Genomic DNA, 22,242 nt, shown 5'->3' with positions numbered 1-22,242 from the left:
TTTTCATCGCATCGCTAAAACAAGTTGGGACTTTTCCATATGGGATGTAGAAGTTTGTATCTTTATTACTGAACATCTGTAAATGTACTGAGAATCAACTGTGCAAATCAGCACACGACCTTTATGCAGGTATGTGGATATCCTTTGATATTCATATTTATTCACACACACACTTTTCACAGTAAAGTAAAATAACATAGGCAAGACAATGATTTTTGTTGCTAGGAGGTCTGCTGATAGGCATTCTTTTTTAAAAACATAGTCCTATTTCAAGTCTTTTGAAGAAAAAGAATAACCCTTTTCTAAGATAGGAGATGCAAACTCCAATACCAATAAGAGTCATCAACTGAAAAGCATCTTCAAAACAAAGCACCATCACTTAACAGTATCTTTTGGCAAAAAAAGCAACAGCAGTGTTTGTCTGCAGGAAGGGAACTGGGTGGTAAGGGACAGGTGTAGAAGGAAGGTTTCCTGTCCACACAGTGTTTTTATGCCTTTAAAACCTTGTATCAAGCACATTATTTAATCTATAAAATTGGCTTTTTGGCTCCAGCTAACTATCACTATTAAGGAATGCAGGCCTGGGGTTGCCAGATCAGATCTTTCAAAGAAGTTGGGAATGGGAAAACTCACATTTTTATGTAAAACTCATAATTTTTAAAACGCTGGCTTCATTCAGGATTTAACACATGGGCGGCCAAACAAAACACACGTGTAAGCCATATCTGGTCACAGCCCAACCAGTTTACCATCTCTAATCTAAAACCTATGTGTGGCTTATGATTGCAGAACTATAAATGTACTTTAATGGAGGAAAACTTCAAAAAGAAAACTCAAGACTTGTGGATGAGATCACTCCCCCTTCCTGCCCTACCATCTCACTGCTGTTGCTTTCTTAACTGCCCCTTTTTCTGGGTCTTTGAAAAGGCAGCTAATGTTTGACCAACTAAAATGCAAAACAAGCCACATTTGATCAACGAATCTACCCTTTATCCTAGCATCCGGTCTGTTTTAAAAGAGTGAAACATGGTAGGCAGAGGCGATGGGGTCAATATCAAGTTGCAATTCTTCTAGGCAACCAAAGAAAAGTATGTGAATTATTTCTAGGTAGGTGGAATAATTCCCCCTGCCAACTAGTCAAATGCCTGCGTGGTTCAAAAGACCTGTAAATTTTTGTCCCTCACCATCAGCCCTGCTCAGGAGACAAAATGCAGCCTTGATCAACGTAACATTCTGAACCTTCTCCCGGAAGCCAATCACAGCTCTGGGGGAAATCTCACCGTCTCTTAAAGGCCTGAAGAGATGCCAGTTATCTGCTGAGAACAAGGCTAAGAGATTCTGTGTGGGCCTGATCACAGTCACAAGCGGAAGACTGCATCTGCTGGATGCCCAGAGGACACCGGGGCAAGACAAGGGAGATTTGCTTTTGGTTCTATGACAAGCACGCGAGAAGTGCCATCACGCCTCTGTGGTGAGGTGAAAACTCTTACTTCCATCTGCTGAGAGCTTCGGAAGATTTCACTGCAGTATTTCTGTGTGGTTTTCCTATACCCGGGGCTAGGTCCACTTTTAAATAGCAGTCTTTTCACCACCAGCTCGTCTGGTGTTCGGCCTGACCACCACTCACTGATCCCTGGGGCCTCCCCCAATAGTGAGGATACACAACCCCAGACGGTAATCAATGAACAGGACTAGGGGGTTGAAGGTAACTCTGCAAATGTCCTACAACTGAAGGACACAGGCACCCAGGCTTTTGTGTGGCTTGGGGAAACGCTATGACGGGCCACGTTTTCCTAAGAGCTTCTTTACCCAGGTTACTGTGGGAGAGGGCTGGGTTAGGGGGATGTGTTGATTTAATCTCATTCACCCATTTTGAGGGCTTCCCTGGTGGCTCAGATGGTAAAGAATCCACCTGCAATGCAGGAGACCTGGGTTCGGTCCCTGTGTCGGGAAGATACCCTGGAGAAGGGAATGGCAGCCCACTCCAGTATCCTTGCCTGGAGAATCCCATGGACAGAGGAGCTTGGTGGGCTACAGTCTATGGGCTCACAGAGTCAGACACGGCTGAGTGACTAAGCATCCCCCTCGACGAACTGTCTCGCTAAGTGACTGGGCAGTGCCACACATATGCAGCATACTCTTTGCTGAGAACAGCGAGCATTTGGAAAAGCAAAATGATCACCTACCCTGTAATCCCAGTCTTTAAAAAACAAACAAACCATGATTGTAGCAACCCAGGAAATTAACATTTGCAAAATAATCTAAATGGCAAGCAAAACAAAACTCTCTTAGGTTGTAACTGAGGAAGCCACTTCATGGTGGGCTTCAGGGGCCCAAGAGGACAGACTCACTTGTGAAATAAAAACCAGGCATGTTCTTGCTGAACATGGCCAGAGTCCAGTGTCTTCCCTGACTTGCATTTTGATGTATGGACATCACAGCCAACTCTGCAACGGCCACAGGCATGCTGCTCGATAGAAAGAACCGGGGTGCTTGGAAGTCGATCACCCGCAGTTTCTTCATCAGCAGTTTTGTGCATTTGGCACCCACCACACAACCTGCACACAGCAGCATCCAGCAACTGCAAAAGGCTCATTTACTGATGACGAGCAGACTGACTGAGCAGTTTGGTTCTAAGGAAAACATTCATAATTAACCGCTTCCTTCCTTTTCTGTAAATTTGAATACCAAACAGGTTTTAGACACATCTGTCTTCTGAACAAGATGCTTGTTTTAAGTCTTACCTCAGCAGCCTGGGTCTCTTGATGCAGCAACGTAAGACCGGTCAAGTCCTCTAAGAAGGAATGTGAAGAATTAAACACCTTCGCCAGGAAATTAAATCCTTCTCGTTCATACTGATCGAGAACCTGTAAAGACATTTATGAGTGAAAGTGTTACTCACTCAGATGTTTCCAACTCTTTTTACCCCATGGACCATAGCCTTCCAGGCTCCTCTGTCCATGGAATTCTCCAAGCAAGAATACTGGAGTGAGTAGCCATTCCCTTCTCCAGGAGATCGTCCTGACGCAGGGATTGAACCGGAGTCTCCTGCGTTGCATGAGGATTCTTTACTGTTAAGGCCACCATGGAAATATATTATATATATATGTTAAGGGGGAGGTGGGATTTAAATGCATATTAAAAGATTTTTACTTCTAATAATCACCTGCCAAAAATGGAACTAAAACAAGAATTAAAAATTAAATATGGGAAAAATCAATCTGTTAGGCCAAAAATAGTGAGGGTTTAGTATTTATAATTTTCTCTTTCTTAGAAAGAACGACAATACCATCTTCCAATTCAGATGACCGTAGTTATCAGACAAAATAAGTTACAAGCAAATGCACTAAAAATTCTAGTAGAAGAGTAGAGGTTGCTGATCCTAAGGTTCACTTTTCAGGAGAAAAGTAAGAGGCAATTATTTCCCAGTGCATTGACAGACGGATGGATAAAGAAACCGTGGTACAGACATACCCCGTGATACTAGCCATGAAAAGGCATGAGTGTGAGTCGGCTGAGGTTGGGCGGATGAACCCAGAGCTTGTTGCACAGGGTGGAGTGAGTGAGAAAAACAAACACGGATATTAAGGTGTGCACGTGAACCCTAGAGAAACGGCACTGATGAACCTGTGTGCAGAGCAGGAGTAGAGACACAGACGTCAAGAGTGGCTCGTGGACACAGCGGGGAAGGCAAGGGTGTGACAGGTTGAGAGCGCAGCGCTGCCATATGCACACCACGGTGTGTGAGGCAGGCAGCCAGTGGGGGCTGCTGCAGAACACAAGTCGAGCTGGTGCTCTGTGATGGCCCAGAGCGGCGGGAGGAGGGTGCTGGTGAGAGGGAGGCTCCAGAGAGACGTGATACATGTATATCTATAGCTGATTCACGTGGTTGCATGGCAGAAACACAACACTGTTAAGCAATGATCCTCCAATTAAAAATAAATTAATAAAAGAACAAACAAACAAAATTATAAGCAAGAGAAGAGTCAAGGAAAAAATTTTTTAAGGATAAAGGGAAAGGAAGGGACAAAAGGTGGGAAATGATACCCACCAGTTAGTCAAATGCATTAAAAATGATTTTTTTTAATGTAAAAATGAATTTCACCGGGCATATCACAAAAAAGTTGCCCAAACAGCCAATAAACATGAAAAGTTGCTCAACATTACAAGTGACAACTAAAAACCACAATGAATGACTACTTTATACCTACCAGAGTGGCTAAGATGAACAAGACAGAAAATACCAAGTACTCAGAAGGATATAGAACAACCACTATTCTCATGGGAACACAAAATAAGATAATCATCTTAGACGTTTAATATTTATATGCCGTGTGATCAAGAGATTCTTAAAGAAGTCTGAGCGCCAAAGAATCAATGCTTTTGAACTGTAGTGTTGGAGAACACTCTTGAGAGTCCCTTGGACTGCAAGGAGATCCAAGCAGTCCATCCTAAAGGAAATCAGTCCTGAGTATTCATTGGAAGGACTGATGCTGAAGCTGAAGCTCCAATACCATGGCCACCTGAAGCGAAGAGCTGACTCATTTGAAAAGACCCTGATGCTGGCAGGAGGAGAAGGGGATGACAGATGGTTGGATGGCATCACAGACTCAACGGACATGAGTTTGAGCAAGCTCTGGGAGATGGTGAAGGACAGGGAAGCCTGGTGTGTCCATGGGGCTGCAAAAAGTCGGACAGGACTGAGCGACTGAACAACACCAACAAACAAAAAAATGTGCACAGAGGTGCATCAGAAGACCTGAACAAAAGTGCCCACAGCAGCACCATTCATGACAGCCCCAACGAGGAACTACCCAAGTGTCCATCAACAGTAGACTGAATTAACAAATTGAGGCTTATTCATGCAATGGAATAACACACAGACATGAAAACGTATGACAACTACAAACAACAATATAGATAATTCTCACAAACAACATTAAACAAAAGAAGGGAGAAGCAGTATATACTACAGGATTACAACAATATAAAGTTTTAAAAAAATGAATCTGTGCTGTTAGAAGTCAGGAGTGTGGTTATGCAGTGAAGGACTGTCATTGGAATAGGGCACAGGGGAGGGTCTGAGGTGCTGGTAACTTTTTCTTTTATCTGGGTTCTGGTTACAAAGGTACACCTGTTGAAAAACTATCAGGCACTTTTTCATATATACATTGTCCTTTGATCAAAAGATCAAAAGAGGGACTTCCCTGGTGACCTGCCCACCAGTGCAGGGGACGAGGGTTTGATCCCTGGTCCAAGAAGGTTCCACATGACACAGAGCAGCTAAGCCTGTGCACCACAGCTGTGAACCTGCACACCCCAACTGCTGAGCCCTTGTGCCCTAGAGCCTCTGCAACACGAGAAGCCAGCGCAATGAGAAGCCCGAGCACCACATCTAAGAGTAGCCCCCGTTCGCTGCAACTAGCAAAAGCTCACACAGAGCCACCAAGACCCAGTGCAGCCAAAAGCAAAGAAGTTAATTAATTTCAAAAAATATCAAAAGATATGAGACCGGTAGTCTTTTGAGAAGAAGAATATAAGAACATGACTACTTAAAAGTGATTACCACACTTAGGAATTCAATGATCACAGAAACTGTGAATTACAGAAGGCACACAGTGAACCAGAATGTCTTGGAAATTCTCTCAAAACTCAGAGGAAATAAAGACATGACTGCTTCAAATACATAGCAGACACTGATGATACATCCCAGCAATCAGCACATGAGCGGAAAGGTTGGAAAAGCAATGACACACACACAAAAAAAATACAGAAAAAAGAATTTAAAAAAAATTTCTCCATGCAGAAATGAAAATGTGTAAGTCCTTCAATCCAGCAATTCCACTTCAAAGACTTTTCAAAGAATTTTTGCTGTTGAGGCTTGCAGAATTGTGATCCCCTCCTCCTTCTCAATTCTTTAATATCGAGAGGGTAATAGGCAGGAAGGCCAGGGTTCTCCAAACAGAGGAAACAGGCTACAAGTGCCAACATTTTTTAATCTCTCTCTTAAGTGGCAGGAGGAAACAAACTACTAGTGTTATATTTTTTCCCCTTCACTATACAAATTTAAAAAGAGGTTTCTTTTAAAATTCTGTGTTGCCATGATGACACCTGGTTCCACCTGAACTTTTTTCAAACCTCGAGCTAACCAATGTATTTTTCTTATGGAAATGTTTGTCTTAAGTGATGTTAACGAACTATGTATTTACCCTAGACTCTGTCTTCAAATAGATTTTGACAAACCAATATGTTTTACTCATGCAAATGTTCTCTTAAGCTATGTTAATAAGACTGTATTTGCTTGGAAACCTACCTTTCTTCAAGATTCATGTCAATCATTTTATGGCCCAGGACAACTCACCTTGTGCCAATGTTATCTCAAAATGCATGTTGTAGGTGAGGGGTCTGGTGCCACTCTCTGAGTTTTGAGACCTTTCCTCTCTCTAATTAGCAGACTGCTAGTAGCTATATAACATCTGGCCAAAGACTAGCAGGGGGGCACTCTTTCTGCCCCTTTCTGATGTCTATGTCAGAAGCTTTCTCTAACTCTTTCATACTTTAATAAAACTATTACACAAAAGCTCTGAGTGATCAAGTCTTGTCACTGGCCCCGGACTGAATTCCTCTCCTCCGGAGGCCAAGAATCCTGGCATCTTTCATGGTTCAGCAACAACCTTTCAGTATTCAGCTATTTTTTCTTTTATAAGGTGAACATTTTAAAGAAAATCTGACGATGAGCATGTTGACTCTTCAGTGGCATGCCCACCCCACCCCACTGAAATCCTGCTTCTTCTTGTTCAGTCGCTCAGTCGTGTCCGACTCTTTTCAGCCCCATGGACTGTAGCCCGCCAGGCTCCTCTGTCCATGAGATTTCCCAACCAAGAATACTAGAGTGGGTTGCCATTTCCTTCTCCAGTATCTCGTTTGCATGGGCACAAAGGCTGATGTGCAAGGATGCTCACAGCAACACCATTTGTAACAACAAAAGATTCCAAATAACCACCCCTTTAAAGGGTGCTGACTGCAGTATATTTACAGTCAAAGACATAATCATGACGCATTAAAAGAATGAGGCATTTCTACAGTACTAATATAAACTGATTTCCAAGACAGAGATGTATTAAAAAGCAATATCCAGACCATGAATCTAGTACTAATGCTTTCAAAATAAAGGTGGAGGAGAGGAAGAAAGGGAAATGCACATACGCATGGGCTTGTTTTTGCACATAGTATCCCTGGAGGAACACACACACACACACACACACACACGCCTGACAACAAGTAGTTGCCTTTGAATATTCTTTTACACTACTTGGGTGTTTTTAAACCATGTGCACATATTACCTGTTCATATAATATCATAATCTCAAATTATTCCCCCCCCCCCCCCCCCGCTTTGGTACCAGAGAAAGGTCTTAAAAGGAAAGGATGAAGAACTCTAACGTCCTAATGAGGAAGTTGGAGCTAGGGGGAGCAGTGGCTCCTCGTGGGCACAGGAGGTGTGTAGGAAGGCACCAGGGAAGTGGCTGCAGCGCCAAGTTAAGGAGAACAGGGAGCTGGGTGCTGGGGAGCTCTAGGGTCTGGACAGGGAGGTCCAGTGAGGACCAGTCAGCTCTGGAGTCAGGCGGTGAGGTCATCTCCTGCCAGAGAAGGGGACACGGTGGGCCATGGAGCTTGAGGAGGGTAGTGATGGTCTGGGACAGCAGGGCGGAGAATGGGAGAGGGGCAGGTGATTAGTGGTGCACAAAAGCACTGGACAATCTAAAATCCCCGTTTGGGACAAAAAATATGAGTTTGGGGAAAAAGATATTTAACATTCCATGGAAGCTTTGGGACTGGCCAGAAAGGGTCAAATAATCTGAGGCACTAGTGGGTAATTAAAAGACAGTTGCTCCTTGGAAGGAAAGCTTTGACAAACCTAGACAGCATATTAAAAAGCAGAGACATCACTTTGCCGACAAAAGTTTGTATAGTCAAAGCTGTAGTTTTTCCAGTAGTTATATACAGATGTGAGAGTTGAACCTAAAGAAGGCTGAGTACTGAAGAATTGATGCTTTTGAACTGCGGTGCTTAAGAAGACTCTTGACAGTCTCTTGGACAACAAGGAGATCAAATCAGTCAGTCCTACAGAAAATCAACCCTGAATATTCACTGGGAGGACTGATGCTGAAGCTGAAGCTCTAATACTTTGGCCACCTGATGCGAAGAGCTGACTCATTAGAAGACACCCTGATACTGGCAAAGATTGAGGGCAGGAGGAGAAGCGGATGACAGAGGATGAGATGGTTGGATGCCAACACCGACTTAATGGAAATGAGTTTGAGCAAACTCTGGGAAACAGTGAAGGACAGGGAAGCCTGGCTTGCTGCAGTCCATGGGGTCGCAAAGAGTTGGACACGACTGAACAACAAAAGTGAGTAGCCACGAAGGGACCTGAGGTTGTTGAGGATAGACCTGCAGGTTGGAGGCACAGAGAAGTGGAATCCTGGAGAGCTGGAGGAGCAGGCGGTGACTGTTACATGCCAAGGCATCAACAAAGTACAGTCTTTGGCTGATTAGCCACAGTAAATTAATTTGACAACCCAATGCCTGGATAAAAAAGCACTTAATAACCGAATTCCTCAGTAATTACAAGATTCCTTACAAACCAGAATGTTATCTCAGGAAAAATGTGCATAGAAATTAGGTGACCCTTTTCAAAATGCCAAGAGCTCTGTGTTTAGTGATCATCCCATTTTTTTTAAAGACAGACGACATTAATATTGCTATTTTTTATTTTTTAATTGACATATAGTTCATTTACAATGTTGTGCTAGTTTCAAATGTACAGCAGAGTGGTTCAGTTACACACATATGTATCTATTCTTCTTCAGATTCTTTTCATTTATAGATTATTATAGAATACTGAGTAGAATTCCCTGTGCTACATACAGGAGGTCATTGTTAGTCATCTATTTTATATGTAGCAGCTTGTGTATGTTAACCTAAAACTCCTAACTTATTCGTACCCCCTTTACCATAAACCTTTGTTAATCATAAGTTTTCTCTGTCTGTGGAAGTCTGTTTTGTAAATAAGTTCAATTGTATCTTTTTTTTTTTTTTAGATTCCACATATACACAACATCATATGATATTTGTCTTTCTCTGTCTCACTTCAGTTAGTATGATAATCTCTAGGTCCATCCAGTGATCACTTATTTCTGAGTGAACTATTCAACTCATTAAACAGCTTCTTATACACAACATCATATGATATTTGTCTTTCTCTGTCTCACTTCAGTTAGTATGATAATCTCTAGGTCCATCCAGTGATCACTTATTTCTGAGTGAACTATTCAACTCATTAAACAGCTTCTTTGTGCCAGGTTTCCAGTAAGGAAAAAAAAAAAAAAAAAAGACATGGGAATGAAAAATGGACAAAAACCTTGAAAAAAAAATTGGAGTAACTCCAGAGATGACTCTTCGTTGGACCTTAATTAAACCTGGAGATTTCAAGCCTGTGTTTCCACAGATAATTTTGTAGTGCTATAAATCTGGAAGAAGTGGAAAAAACTAATGGCCGGGGTAGAATGAGTGAAGGCCTTCCCCATAATCAGGATGTACAGAAAGTTTGATGCTGAAACATTATTAATAGCTCTGGCTTGAAAAATATGTGGAAAAACTCAACCCTCCAGGGGCATATTTAATCATGCAAGAGTTTTCCAGTATTCCCTTTATGTGCTGGGAAGTTAATCTGTGTTACGAGTATAAGCAGCTTATAAAATGTAGGAGGATTTTTTTTCCCCCTCTACAAACAGCTCAACCTTAAAGGAGAAAGAAATGTGTTTTAAATTATCAAAAAAAAAAAAAAAAAAAAGAAAGAAAGAAATAACTATCACAATGAATTTGAGCACTGCAACAATCTGTCATAAAATATAAAACATTTAATACCTCTTAAGTAAATTACATAATATGTGGTCTTATACACATCACATTTTGGAAGGTTATAAATAGTCTACAGATACTAGGAGAGTTTGCTAAGTAGAGAAATAATAACTCCTTTAAAGATATGGATCCTTTCCTGATGGACACAATTTTCCTTACTTAACTATGGCAACCCACCCCAGTATTCTTGCTGGGAAATCTCATGGACAGAGGAGCCTGGTGGGCTACAATCAATGGGGTCACCAAGAGTCGGACACGACTGAGCAACAACAGGGCTCTGCCACTCTCCATGGGATGCTGAATTGCCATGGGGATTGAAGGAGACACTCTGCCTCACTGTCCTGGTAATCGAGAGTTGATCATTTTTAAATATCAACCAGATACTCGGTAACTTTGTTTCTATTTCTGTATATGTCAGTGATGTAAACCAGATAATGGATAAGAAAACAGCTTCCTATGGAAATGCAGCTATCATCTTAACTAAATCAGTTGCTGTTAACTTCCTCTGTTTAGACACAGAAAGGATTTACAACGTCAAATTTTTAAAAAGGACAGTTCTGAGTTCAAGATACATAATAGCAGGGGATGATTCATGGGTGGAAGAGTGGGAGGTACAAAGGACTCAGTACAAGACAGGTTACAAAGACATATTATACAACATGGGGGATACAGCCAGTATTTTGCAATAATTGCAAATAGGGTATAACCTTTCAAAAATGTATAAAAATTTTTTAAAAGTGAGTCTGAAAAGATATAAATGAGATTTTAAGGTTAACTAGTTCTTTCCTGTAAACTGATCTAATTTCATAATGTAAATAAAAATAGAAACAAAGTTCAGAAAACACACCAGTATGTCAAAAACTATAGCATTAATCACGATAATTACTGGCATGTCAAAAACACAGTACAGATAAGTCTCTTGTTCTTTCCCTAATGTCACTGTACAGTATACATTTTTCTTAGGTATCCAAAGGCAAAATGGGTACAATGGTAATTTAGAGGGTATGGGAGATTTTAAATTAAAATGTTGAATAGCTTTCAAATTTCAACAATGGAACAAGAGTTCCAAACACTTTAGGATTTTTAACTGAACTTCTTACAGTGCAACACACAACTGTACTAAAAAAAAAAAAAAAGCCAAATAATATTGTATCTTGGTGTTGTCACATACCAAACTCAGAAATCTACTGAGGTTAATTGAGCAGAAGGAAAGAAACTAAAGATTGGGAGACAACATGCAATGGGCAGTAATTTGCCAACAGTGGGCAAAACTTCATCTTTCTGAGGCTGTTTGCTCATCTCTACAGTGGGTTTGTTTGTTGCCTAGTTGCTAAATCATGTCCGACTCTTTCTGATCCCATGGACTATAGTCCACCAGGCTCCTCTGTTCATGGGAAGAATACTGGAGTGGGTTGCTATTTCCTCCTACAGGCGATCTTCCTGACTCAGCAACTCAACCTGCATCTCCTACATTGGCAGGAGGGTTCTTTACCACTGAACCACTGGGGAAAACCTACAATGGGGAAAAAACTCCAAGCCTATCTGTCCACTTAGATTAAAAAAAAAAAAAAAAAAGAGTTTATGACTTCAATCACTGACTAAGAATGGTTTACAAAGGACAATAAAAATACTATTCCTTTATTACCTTTTTTGCACTTATTCTCATGATACAATTATTATTACCTAATAGGGTGTGATACATACAGAAAATACATTACAAAATGACACACAGTGACATTAGAGAAACTATCACAGTAAGGCTCTCTGAAAATGCTCTCTTCCATAAAAGAGAATACTAACAAACTCTGAGGCGTATTTATTTAAGAAAAGCAGCTGTAAAAATAAGGTTTGTGGCATTTTTACTTGACCAATTCCCACCCCTTTTCCCCTTCTAGCTTGACTGTAGCCTTGAAAACCAACACACCATCACAGTGAAAACTAGGCTGGCAGCCACCGGAGGAGGCACACTGGAGCTCTGAAGGAGCTGTGACCCCGTGTTCAGAAAATTGCCACCTGTTTGTAAGGAAGACCCCACTTACTTGCTGTCTTTATTTGACTTGACTCAGAAATCACCCTATGTGAAAGCCTTTTTCCAGGGACCAGTTGTTGAAAAGTATCAGGAGCAACTGTTTAACACTGTGATCTGCTGAGGTGGTAAGTAACAGTTAAAGAAATGATAAGTTGACCAAAAAGCTTAAAAGGAAAATCTGGTGAATCCCACAATCTTGGGAATCTAGAAGACTACACACGAGCATAGAGCTAGGTGCATGCCCTAAGTCACACATGCGCTCAGGAAAGACCTGAGAAGGCCTTAAGCTCCCCCCTCTAGCTGATGAGGAGGAGCTGGGCAAGTAGGAGATGAAGGGTAAGGCAGAGCTCCTAACTGCCCAGGAGGGCACTGCAGGCATGCCCCACTACACACACAGAGCCCCCAACAAAGAATGGAGGACTTACTGGTTCCAGGCATTTAAGGAAATCTTTGTCCAGTCATTAGATGACCGCTAAGTTAACTGAGCAGAAAGGGCCACACAGGACAAAGACTACAAACTTAACGAAATTAGTTTAGAGAAGTCACTAAATAACAAACAACAGGAGCAGCAAGGAATGACAATAAACCTTAGAGAAGGAAGAAAATTTGATTCCTAGAACTTCTGCATTATACTGTTGAAAATGTCCAGCTCTCAACAGAAAATTACCAGTAATGTAAAGAAATAGGAAAGTATGTCCCCCACACAAAACAAAAATGAAATCAGTCTATAGAAACTCCCTGAGGAACCTACTCGACAAAGACTTGAAAACAGCTATTTTAAGTATGTTCAAAGAACTAAAAAAATCATGTATAAGTAACTGAAGGAAAATATGAGAATGATACCTCACCAAAATACAGAATACCAATAAAGGGAAATCATTAAAAAAAAAAAAAAAAAAGCACCCAAGAGACATTCTGGAATTGAAAAACACAACTGAAAAATTCATGACTCTCAACAGGGTTAGCTGAAGAAAGAATTACTGAACACGAAGAGAGGTCAACTGAGACTATCCAGTTTCAGCAGCAGAATGAAGAAAAATGAAGAGAGTATCGGATGCCCATCAAGCATACAAACCTATGCATAATGACAGTTTCAGAAAAGAGGAGACACAGAAAAGGGCAGAAAGAATACTTGAGGAAATAATGAGAGGAAACTCCCCCAATTTGATGATAAAAATATCTACATATCCAAGAAAGTAAAGTTGCTCAGTCATGTCCGACTCTTTGGCACTCCATGGACTGTAGCCCACCAGGCTCTTCTGTCCATGGGATTTTCTAGGCAAGAGTACTGGAGTGGGTTGCCGTTTCCTTCTCCAGGGGATCTTCCCGACCCAAGGATCGAACCTGGGTCTCCCATATTGCAAGCAGACACTTTACCATCTAAGCCACCAGGGAAGCCACAGCATACATCCAAGAAGCTCAACTCCAAGTAGAGTAAACTCAAAAGAGATCCATGCCTACATACAACATAATCAAACTGTAAAGAGACAAAGGGAGAAGAATCTTGTAAGTACAAGAGAGAAACAACCTATCGTGTAAAAGGAAGTATGATTAGCCAATTTCTCACCAGAAACCATAGGGACCAAAACTAATGGAATGAAGTACTCAAAGTCCTGAAAGAAAAAGATTCTCAACTAAGAATTTCATGTCCAGCAAAACTTACCTTCAAAAATGATGGAGACCTTAAAATAAAGAATATTACAAGAGATAACGAAGGACACTACATAATGATCAAGGGATCAATCCAAGAGGAAGACATAACAATTGTAAATATCTATGCACACAACATAGGAGCACCTTAATACATAAAACAAACACTAACAGATATAAAAGGAGAAACTGACAGTAACACAATAATAGTAGGAGACTCTAACACCCCAATCACACCAATGGACAGATCATCAAAACAGAAAATTAAAAAGGAAACATAAGTATTAAATGACACATTAGACCAGATAGATCTCATGGATATCTTCAGGACATGTCATCCAAATGCAGAAGAATATACATTCTTTTCAAGTACACATGGAACATTTTCCAGGACAGACCACAACTTGGATCACAAATAAACCTCAGTAAGTTTAAGAAAATTGAAATTGTATCAAGCATCTTTTCTGACCACAACATTATGAGACTAGATATAAATTATAAGAAAAAAACCCATAAAACCCACAAACACATGGAGATTAAACAATAGATTTCTAAATAATGAACAGGTTACTGAAGAAATCAAAAGGGAGATAAAAAAATTCCTAGAAACAAATGACAATGAAAACATGACAATTCAAGACATACAGGATGCAGTAAAAGCAGTTCTAAGAGGAAAGTTTATAGCAATACAATCAAGAAATACCTCAAGCAATACCTCAAGAAATAAGAAAAACATTGAATAGACAACCTAATTTTGCACCTAAAACAACTAGAAAAAGAACAAAAATACCTTCAAGTTAGCAGAGGGAAATAAATCATCAAGAGCAGAGCATGTATTTCTATACATGAAAAAGAAATGAAAAGAACAATAGTAAAAATTAATAAAAATAAGAGCTGGTTCTTTGAGAAGATAAAATTGACAAACCTTTAGCCAGACTCATCAAGAACAAAAGCGAGATGAATCGAATCAACAAAATTAGAAATGAAAAAGGAGAGGTTGCAACAGACCATGCAGAAATACAAAGGATTATAAGAGACTATTATAAGCAACTGTATGGCAATAAAATGGATAACCTGGAAGAAATGTACAGATTCCTAGAATAGCTCAATCTTCCAAGACTGAACCAGGAAGAAATAGAAATTATGAACAACCCAATTACAAGCACTGAAATTGAAACTGTGATCAAAAATCTCCCAAAAAACAAAAGCCCAGGATGTGATGGCTTCACAGGTGAATTCTATCAAACATTTAGAGAAGAGCTAGTGCCTATCCTTCCAAAACTCTTTCAAAAAATTGCAGAGGAAGGAACACTTCTAAACTCATTCTATGAGGCCACCATCACCCTGATACGAAAACCAACAAGGACAACACAAAAAAAGAAAATTATAGGCGAATATCACTGATGAACACAGATGCAAAAATCGTCAACAAAATTCTAGCAAACAGAATTCAACAACACATTAAAAAGTTCAAACATCATGATCAGCTGGGTTTATTCCAGGGATGCAAGGATTCTTCCATATACACAAATCAATCAATGTGACACACCATATTAACAAACTGAAAGATAAAAACCATATAATAACCTCAAGAGATGCAGAAAAAGCCTCTGACCAAATTCAGCACCCATTTATGATCAAAATTCTTCAAAAAATAGGCACAGAAGGAACCTACCTCAACACAGTTAAGTCCATATATGGTAAGCCCACAACAAACAGTATTCTCAGTGCTGAAAAACTGAAAGCATTCCCTGTAAGATCAGGAACAAGACAAGGGTGCCCACTGTCACCAATATTATTAAACATAGTTTTGGAAGTCCTAGCTACAGCAATCAGAGAAGAAAAATAAATAAAAGGAATCCAGATTGGGAAAAAAGAAATAAAGCTCTCACTGTTTGCAGATGACATGACACCATACACAGAAAATCCTAGAGATACTATCAGAAAATTACTAGAATTTATCAGTTAATTTAGCAAAGTTGTGGGATACAAAATCAATACACAGAAATCACTTGAATTCCTATATACTAACAATGAAAACTCAGAAAGAGAAATAAAGGCATCAACCCCATTTACCACTGCAACAAAAAGAACAAAATATCGAGGAATAAACCTACATAAGGAGACAAAAGAAGTGTATACAGAAAATTGCAAGGCACTGATGAAAGAAATCAAAGATGACATAAACAGATAGAGAGATATTCCATGTTCCTGGGTTAGAAGAATCAATATTGTGAAAATGACTAAACTACAAAATGCAGTCTACAGATTCAATGCAATTCCTGTCAAACTACCAATGGGATTTTTCATAGAACTAGAACGTAAAATTTCAAAATTCACATGGAAACACAAAATTTCTTGACCAGCCAAAACAGTTTTGAAAAAGACGAATGGAAGGGGAGGAACCAACCCTCCTGACTTCAGGTTATCCTACAAAGCTACCGTCATCCAGACTCTCTAGCACTGGCACAAAAACAGAAATACAGACCCATGGAACAAGATAGGGAGCCCAGAAATAAACCCATGCACCTGTGGGTACCTTATTTTGACAAAGGAGGCAAGAATATACAATATAAAAGAGGCAAAGATAGCCTCTTCAGTAAGTGGTGCTGGGAAAACTGGTCAGCTACATGTAAAAGAATGAAATTAGAACACTTCCTAACACCATACACAAAGATACACTCAAAATGGATTAAAGACCTAAATGTAGGACCAGACACTATAAAACTCATAAAAGAAAACACAGAATACTCGATGACATAAATCAAAGCAAGATCCTCCAAGACCCACCTCCTAGAGTAATGGAAATAAAAACAAAAATAAACAAGTGGGACCTAATTAAACTTAAAAGCTTTTGCACAGCAAAGGAAACTATAAACAAGACAACCCTCAGAATGGGAGAAAATAATAGCAAATGAAACAACTGACAAAGGATTAATTTCTAAAACATACAAGTAGCTCATACAATTCAATACCAGAAAAACAAACAACCCAATCAAAAAGTGGGAAAAAGACCTAAACAGACATTTCTCCAAAGAAGACATACAGATGGCTAACAAACACATGAAAATATGCTCAACACTGCTTACTATTAGAGAAATGCAAATCAAAACTACAATGAGATACCACCTCACACTGGTTAAACTGGCCATCATCAAAGAGTCTACAAACAATAAATTCTGGAGAGGGTGTGGAGAAAAGGGAACCCTCATGAACTGTTGGTGGGAATGTAAATTGATACAGCCACTATGGAAGACGGTATGGAGATTCCTTAAAAAACTAGGAATAAAGCCACCATATGACCTAGCAATCCCACTCCCAGGCATATACCCTGAGAAAATCAAAATTGAAAAAGACACATAAACCCCAATGTTCACTGCAGCACTATTTACAATAGCTAGAACATGGAAGCAACTTAGATGTCCACTGACTGATGAATGGGTAAAGAAGCTGTGGTACATATATGCAATGGAATATTACTCAGTCATAAAAAGGAACGCATTTGCATCAGTTCTAATGAGATGGATGAACCTAGAACCTATTATACAGAGTGAAGTAAGTCAGAAAAAGAAAGATAAATATCGTATACTAACGGACATATGGTAAGTCAGTGGGTAAAGAATCTTCCTGCAATGCGGGAGATCTGGGTTCCATCCCTGGGTTGGGAAGATCCCCTGGAGAAGGGTGTGACCACTCACTGCAGTGTCCTGCCTGGAGAATCCTCAAGGACAGAGGAGCCTGGTGGGCTACAGTCCATGGGGTCACACAGAGTCAGACACGACTGAGCAACTGAGCACACACAGCCACTCACACACACGGAATCTGGGAAAGGTGATACTGATGATTTACCTGCAGGGCAGCAATGGAGAAACTGACATGCAACACAGACTCGTGGACATGGTGGGGGCACGCAAGGAGAGGATGAGATGCATGGACAGCGTAACATGGAAACTTACATTACCGTGTGTAAAATACACAGCCAGTGGGAATCTGCTGTGTGGCTCAGGGAACTCAAACAGTGGCCCTGTTATCAACCTAGAGGAGGGAGGTGGGAGGGAGGCGGGAGGGAGGCGGGAGGGAGATGGGGAGGGAGGCGGGAGGGAGACGGGAGGGAGATGGGGAGGGAGGCGGGAGGGAGGCGGGGAGGGAGGCGGGGAGGGAGGTGGGAGGGAGGCGGGAGGGAGGCGGGAGGGAGATGGGGAGGGAGGCGGGGAGGGAGGCGGGGAGGGAGATGGGGAGGGAGGCGGGAGGGAGGCGGGAGGGAGGCGGGAGGGAGGCGGGGAGGGAGGCGGGGAGGGAGGCGGGGAGGGAGATGGGGAGGGAGGCGGGAGGGAGGCGGGGAGGGAGATGGGGAGGGAGGCGGGGAGGGAGGCGGGGAGGGAGACGGGGAGGGAGGCGGGGAGGGAGGCGGGGAGGGAGGCGGGGAGGGAGGCGGGGAGGGAGGCGGGGAGGGAGGCGGGAGGGAGATGGGGAGGGAGGTGGGGAGGGAGGCGGGAGGGAGATGGGGAGGGAGGCGGGAGGGAGATGGGGAGGGAGGCGGGGAGGGAGGCGGGAGGGAGACGGGAGGAAGATGGGGAGGGAGACGGGGAGGGAGGCGGGAGGGAGATGGGGAGGGAGGCGGGGAGGGAGGCGGGAGGGAGACGGGAGGGAGATGGGGAGGGAGGCGGGAGGGAGATGGGGAGGGAGGCGGGGAGGGAGGCGGGGAGGGAGACGGGAGGAAGATGGGGAGGGAGACGGGGAGGGAGGCGGGAGGGAGATGGGGAGGGAGGCGGGGAGGGAGGCGGGAGGGAGACGGGAGGGAGATGGGGAGGGAGGCGGGAGGGAGATGGGGAGGGAGGCGGGGAGGGAGGCGGGGAGGGAGGCGGGGAGGGAGGCGGGGAGGGAGACGGGGAGGGAGGCGGGAGGGAGGCGGGAGGGAGGCGGGGGGGGAGGCGGGGAGGGAGACGGGGAGGGAGACGGGGAGGGAGGTGGGAGGGAGACGGGGAGGGAGGTGGGAGGGAGACGGGAGGGAGACGGGAGGGAGGCGGGAGGGAGACGGGGAGGGAGGCGGGAGGGAGACGGGGAGGGAGGCGGGAGGGAGGCGGGGAGGGAGGCGGGGAGGGAGGCGGGGAGGGAGGCGGGGAGGGAGACGGGAGGGAGATGGGGAGGGAGACGGGAGGGAGATGGGGAGGGAGGCGGGGAGGGAGGCGGGGAGGGAGGCGGGGAGGGAGACGGGAGGAAGATGGGGAGGGAGGCGGGAGGGAGGCGGGAGGGAGGCGGGAGGGAGGCGGGGAGGGAGGCGGGAGGGAGGCGGGAGGGAGGCGGGGAGGGAGACCCGGAGGGAGACGGGGAGGGAGGTGGGAGGGAGACGGGAGGAAGATGGGGAGGGAGACGGGGAGGGAGGCGGGAGGGAGATGGGGAGGGAGGCGGGGAGGGAGGCGGGGAGGGAGATGGGGAGGGAGATGGGGAGGGAGGCGGGAGGGAGGCGGGGAGGGAGATGGGGAGGGAGGCGGGAGGAAGATGGGGAGGGAGATGGGGAGGGAGATGGGGAGGGAGATGGGAGGGAGGCGGGAGGGAGGCAGGGAGGGAGATGGGGAGGGAGGCGGGAGGGAGGCGGGAGGGAGGCGGGAGGGAGGCGGGAGGGAGGCGGGAGGGAGGCGGGAGGGAGGCGGGAGGGAGGTTTAAGAAGGAGGGGACCGTTGTATACCTATGGCTGATTCATGTTGCTGTTTGACAGAAAACAACAAAACTCTGTAAAGCAATCATCCTTCAATTAAAAAATAAATTAAAAAATTAAAAGAGTGATGGAGAAATTAACACATTCCAAGGTAAAGAGAAAACAGAGAATTAATCACTAGAAAACCTGCCCTGTCAGAAAAACTAAAGGGGATTCTTCTGACTGAAATGAAAGGATACAGGACAATAACTCAAATCCACATGAAGAAGACATTACAGGGAAAAATAACTGTATAGATAAATACAGAAGACTAAATATATTTCTGTTGTAATTTTTTTCCTATGTGATTTAAAATACAAATGCCTAATGCAAAAATTATAAATCTATGTTGTCATAAAATATATAAAGATGTAATTTGTGTGACAGCAAGCACAAAGGAAGGAAAGAGAAACATATATACAGGAGCAAAGTTTTTGTATACTAATGAAATTAAATTGATGTTAAATAAAATTACATTGTTATAAATTAAGATTTTAATTGCGATTTTCAGGACAGCCACTGAGAAAATAACTGAAAAAATTTATTATAAAAGAAAACACAAGGCATGAAATACAAGAAAAGTAATGTGGCATGTTAGAAAATATCTAGTTAACACAAAAGAAGGAGGTAATAGAGAAATACAGAAAGAAAAAAAGACATAAGACACACAGAAAACAAAACAGCAATACTGCAAATGTACTGATAAGTAATTACATTAAATGTAAATGAATTAAACACTTCAACTAAAAGGCAGACATAGCAAAATGCATAAAAAAGCATATTCAACTAAATGTTGTCTACTTGAGATGCATTTTAGATTCAAAGACACAAATAAGCTGAAAGTAAAAGAACAGAAAAAGGTATTCCATGCACTTTCAGTTATGCAAGACAAGTATTATTAATAAGTTCTAGAGACCTAATGACTTGTTAATGATAGTAAACAATATTATATTGTTTACTTGAGATCTGCTAGTAGGACAGATTTGAAATTAAACTTCTCACACACATACACACACACAATAACTGCACTTGTTGGAGGTGATGGATATGTTAATTAGCTTGACTGTGGTGATAATTTCACAATACATACATATTTCAAGACATTAATTTATATACCTTAAATACATATAATTTTATATGTCAATGATATCTCAGTAAAGTTGTTTTGCTTTTGGGGCCATGCAGTGTGACTTGTGGGATCCTAGTTCCCCCAATCAGGGATTGAACGTTGGCCCCAGCAGTGAAGGCACCGTCTCAACTACTGGACCACCAGGGAATTTCCTAAAGTTATTTTTTTAAAAAAGATATCACATGCAAATGGTAGCCAAAAGAGAGTTGGAGAGGCTATAATAATATCAGACAAAATAGACTTTAAAATTGTTAATAGAGACAAAGAAGAACATTATTAATGATAAAAGTGTCAGTCTATCAAAAATGTATAATAATTATAATCATACATGTACCTATCAAACAGCCCCAAAATAAACAAAAATTGACAGAACTGAAGGGAAAAATATAAGTAAACAACAGTTAGAGAAGTCAATACTATACTTTCAGTAATGAATATAACTAGAGAGAAGATCAGCAAGGAAATAGAAGACTTGAACAGAACTATATACCACCTAGATCTAGCAGACATCTATAGAATACTCTATCCAGTGATAACAGAACACATATTCTCCTCAAATGCACATGGAGCATTCTCCAGGATACACAATGTGTTGGACCATAAAAAAATGAAGTCATACACTATATTTCTCCAGCTACAATGGAATGAAATTTATTATCAATAACGGAAAGAATTTGGGAAACTCACAAGTAAGTGAATATTAAAAAACACACTCCCCAAAAGCAGTGAATTGAAGTGAAAAACCACACGGGAAATTAGAAAATACTTTGAGATGAACAAAAAAATTAACACAACATACCAAAAGGTATGAGATGTAATGAATGCATTGATTAGAGAGAAATGTATAATAATAAATGTCTATAATAAAGAACAGTTTCAAATCATCAATTTTATCTTTTGCCCTAGGAATAAAACAAAGCAGAAATCTAGCTAAATATGAAGCAAGCACAAGGAAGGAAATATAAAAAATTAAGCATAAGTAAAATGTTGGTTTCTTGAAACATCAACAAAATTGGCAACTCTTTATCTAGACTGACCAAAAATCTGAAGACTCAAATTACTAATATTAAAGGTGACAGAGGGGACAATACTATCAATATTAGAGAAATAAAAATGATTACAACACCATGAACAACTGTATGCCTAGATGAAATGGACAAATTTACAGAAAGACACAAAGAACCAAAACTGACTTAAACAGAAAATCTGAACAGACTTATGGGAAGTAAAAAGAGCGAATTAGCAACCAAAGAACTTCCCACGGAGAAAAATGGACAAGTGGTTTGATGGTGAATTTTACTACACATTTAAAGAATTAACCAAACTTTCACAAACTCCCAAAAAATAGAAAATCAGGAAACATGTCTCAACTCACTCTCTGAGGCCAAGTAGTATCCTGATGAATGAGAAAAGACATCGCAAAGAAAAGTTCCTTATGAATATAAATGCAAAAATCTTGAGTGAAGTACTAGCTAACTGAATCCAGCAGCATAAAAAGAATTACACACCTTGAGAAAGTGGGATTTACTCCTGGAAAGCAAGGCTGGTTCAACATATAAAAATGAACTAATGTACTACACCATATTATGATAATAAGGAACAAAAACCATATGATCATCTCAATAGACACACAAAAAGCATTAAACAAATTCCAAAACCTTTTCATGACAATAAACACTCAAATGAAGAACAGAAGAGAATTTCCTCAACCTGCTTAAGAGCATCAGTAGTCATCAATATCACACTTAATGGTGAAAGACTCATAGCTTACTTACTAATATCAGGAACAAGACAAGGATGCCCACTTTCATCAAC

General features: G+C 41.7%; 1 protein-coding gene across 8 annotated transcripts in view; it reads right to left on the bottom strand.

Annotated features, from left to right (window-relative positions):
* ATG7 (autophagy related 7) overlaps nucleotides 1-22,242 on the bottom strand; it is a 265,262-nt gene that overhangs the window by 119,733 nt on the left and 123,287 nt on the right. For all 8 annotated transcript variants that reach the window (XR_006337502.1, XR_006337501.1, XM_043885779.1 and 5 more), the window contains one exon: nucleotides 2,745-2,867. Coding sequence is in view for 6 of the 8 variants with exons in the window: in XM_043885779.1 (XP_043741714.1) it covers nucleotides 2,745-2,867 (123 nt within the window). In the remaining 2 variants the exon portion in view is untranslated. The remainder of the gene's footprint in view (nucleotides 1-2,744; nucleotides 2,868-22,242) is intronic.

This window comes from Cervus elaphus, chromosome 24 (genome assembly GCF_910594005.1).
Source record: "Cervus elaphus chromosome 24, mCerEla1.1, whole genome shotgun sequence".
Lineage (NCBI taxonomy): Eukaryota > Metazoa > Chordata > Mammalia > Artiodactyla > Cervidae > Cervus > Cervus elaphus.
The sequence above is the reverse complement of the archived record's forward strand: the minus strand, read 5'-3'. Positions and strand labels throughout refer to the sequence as shown.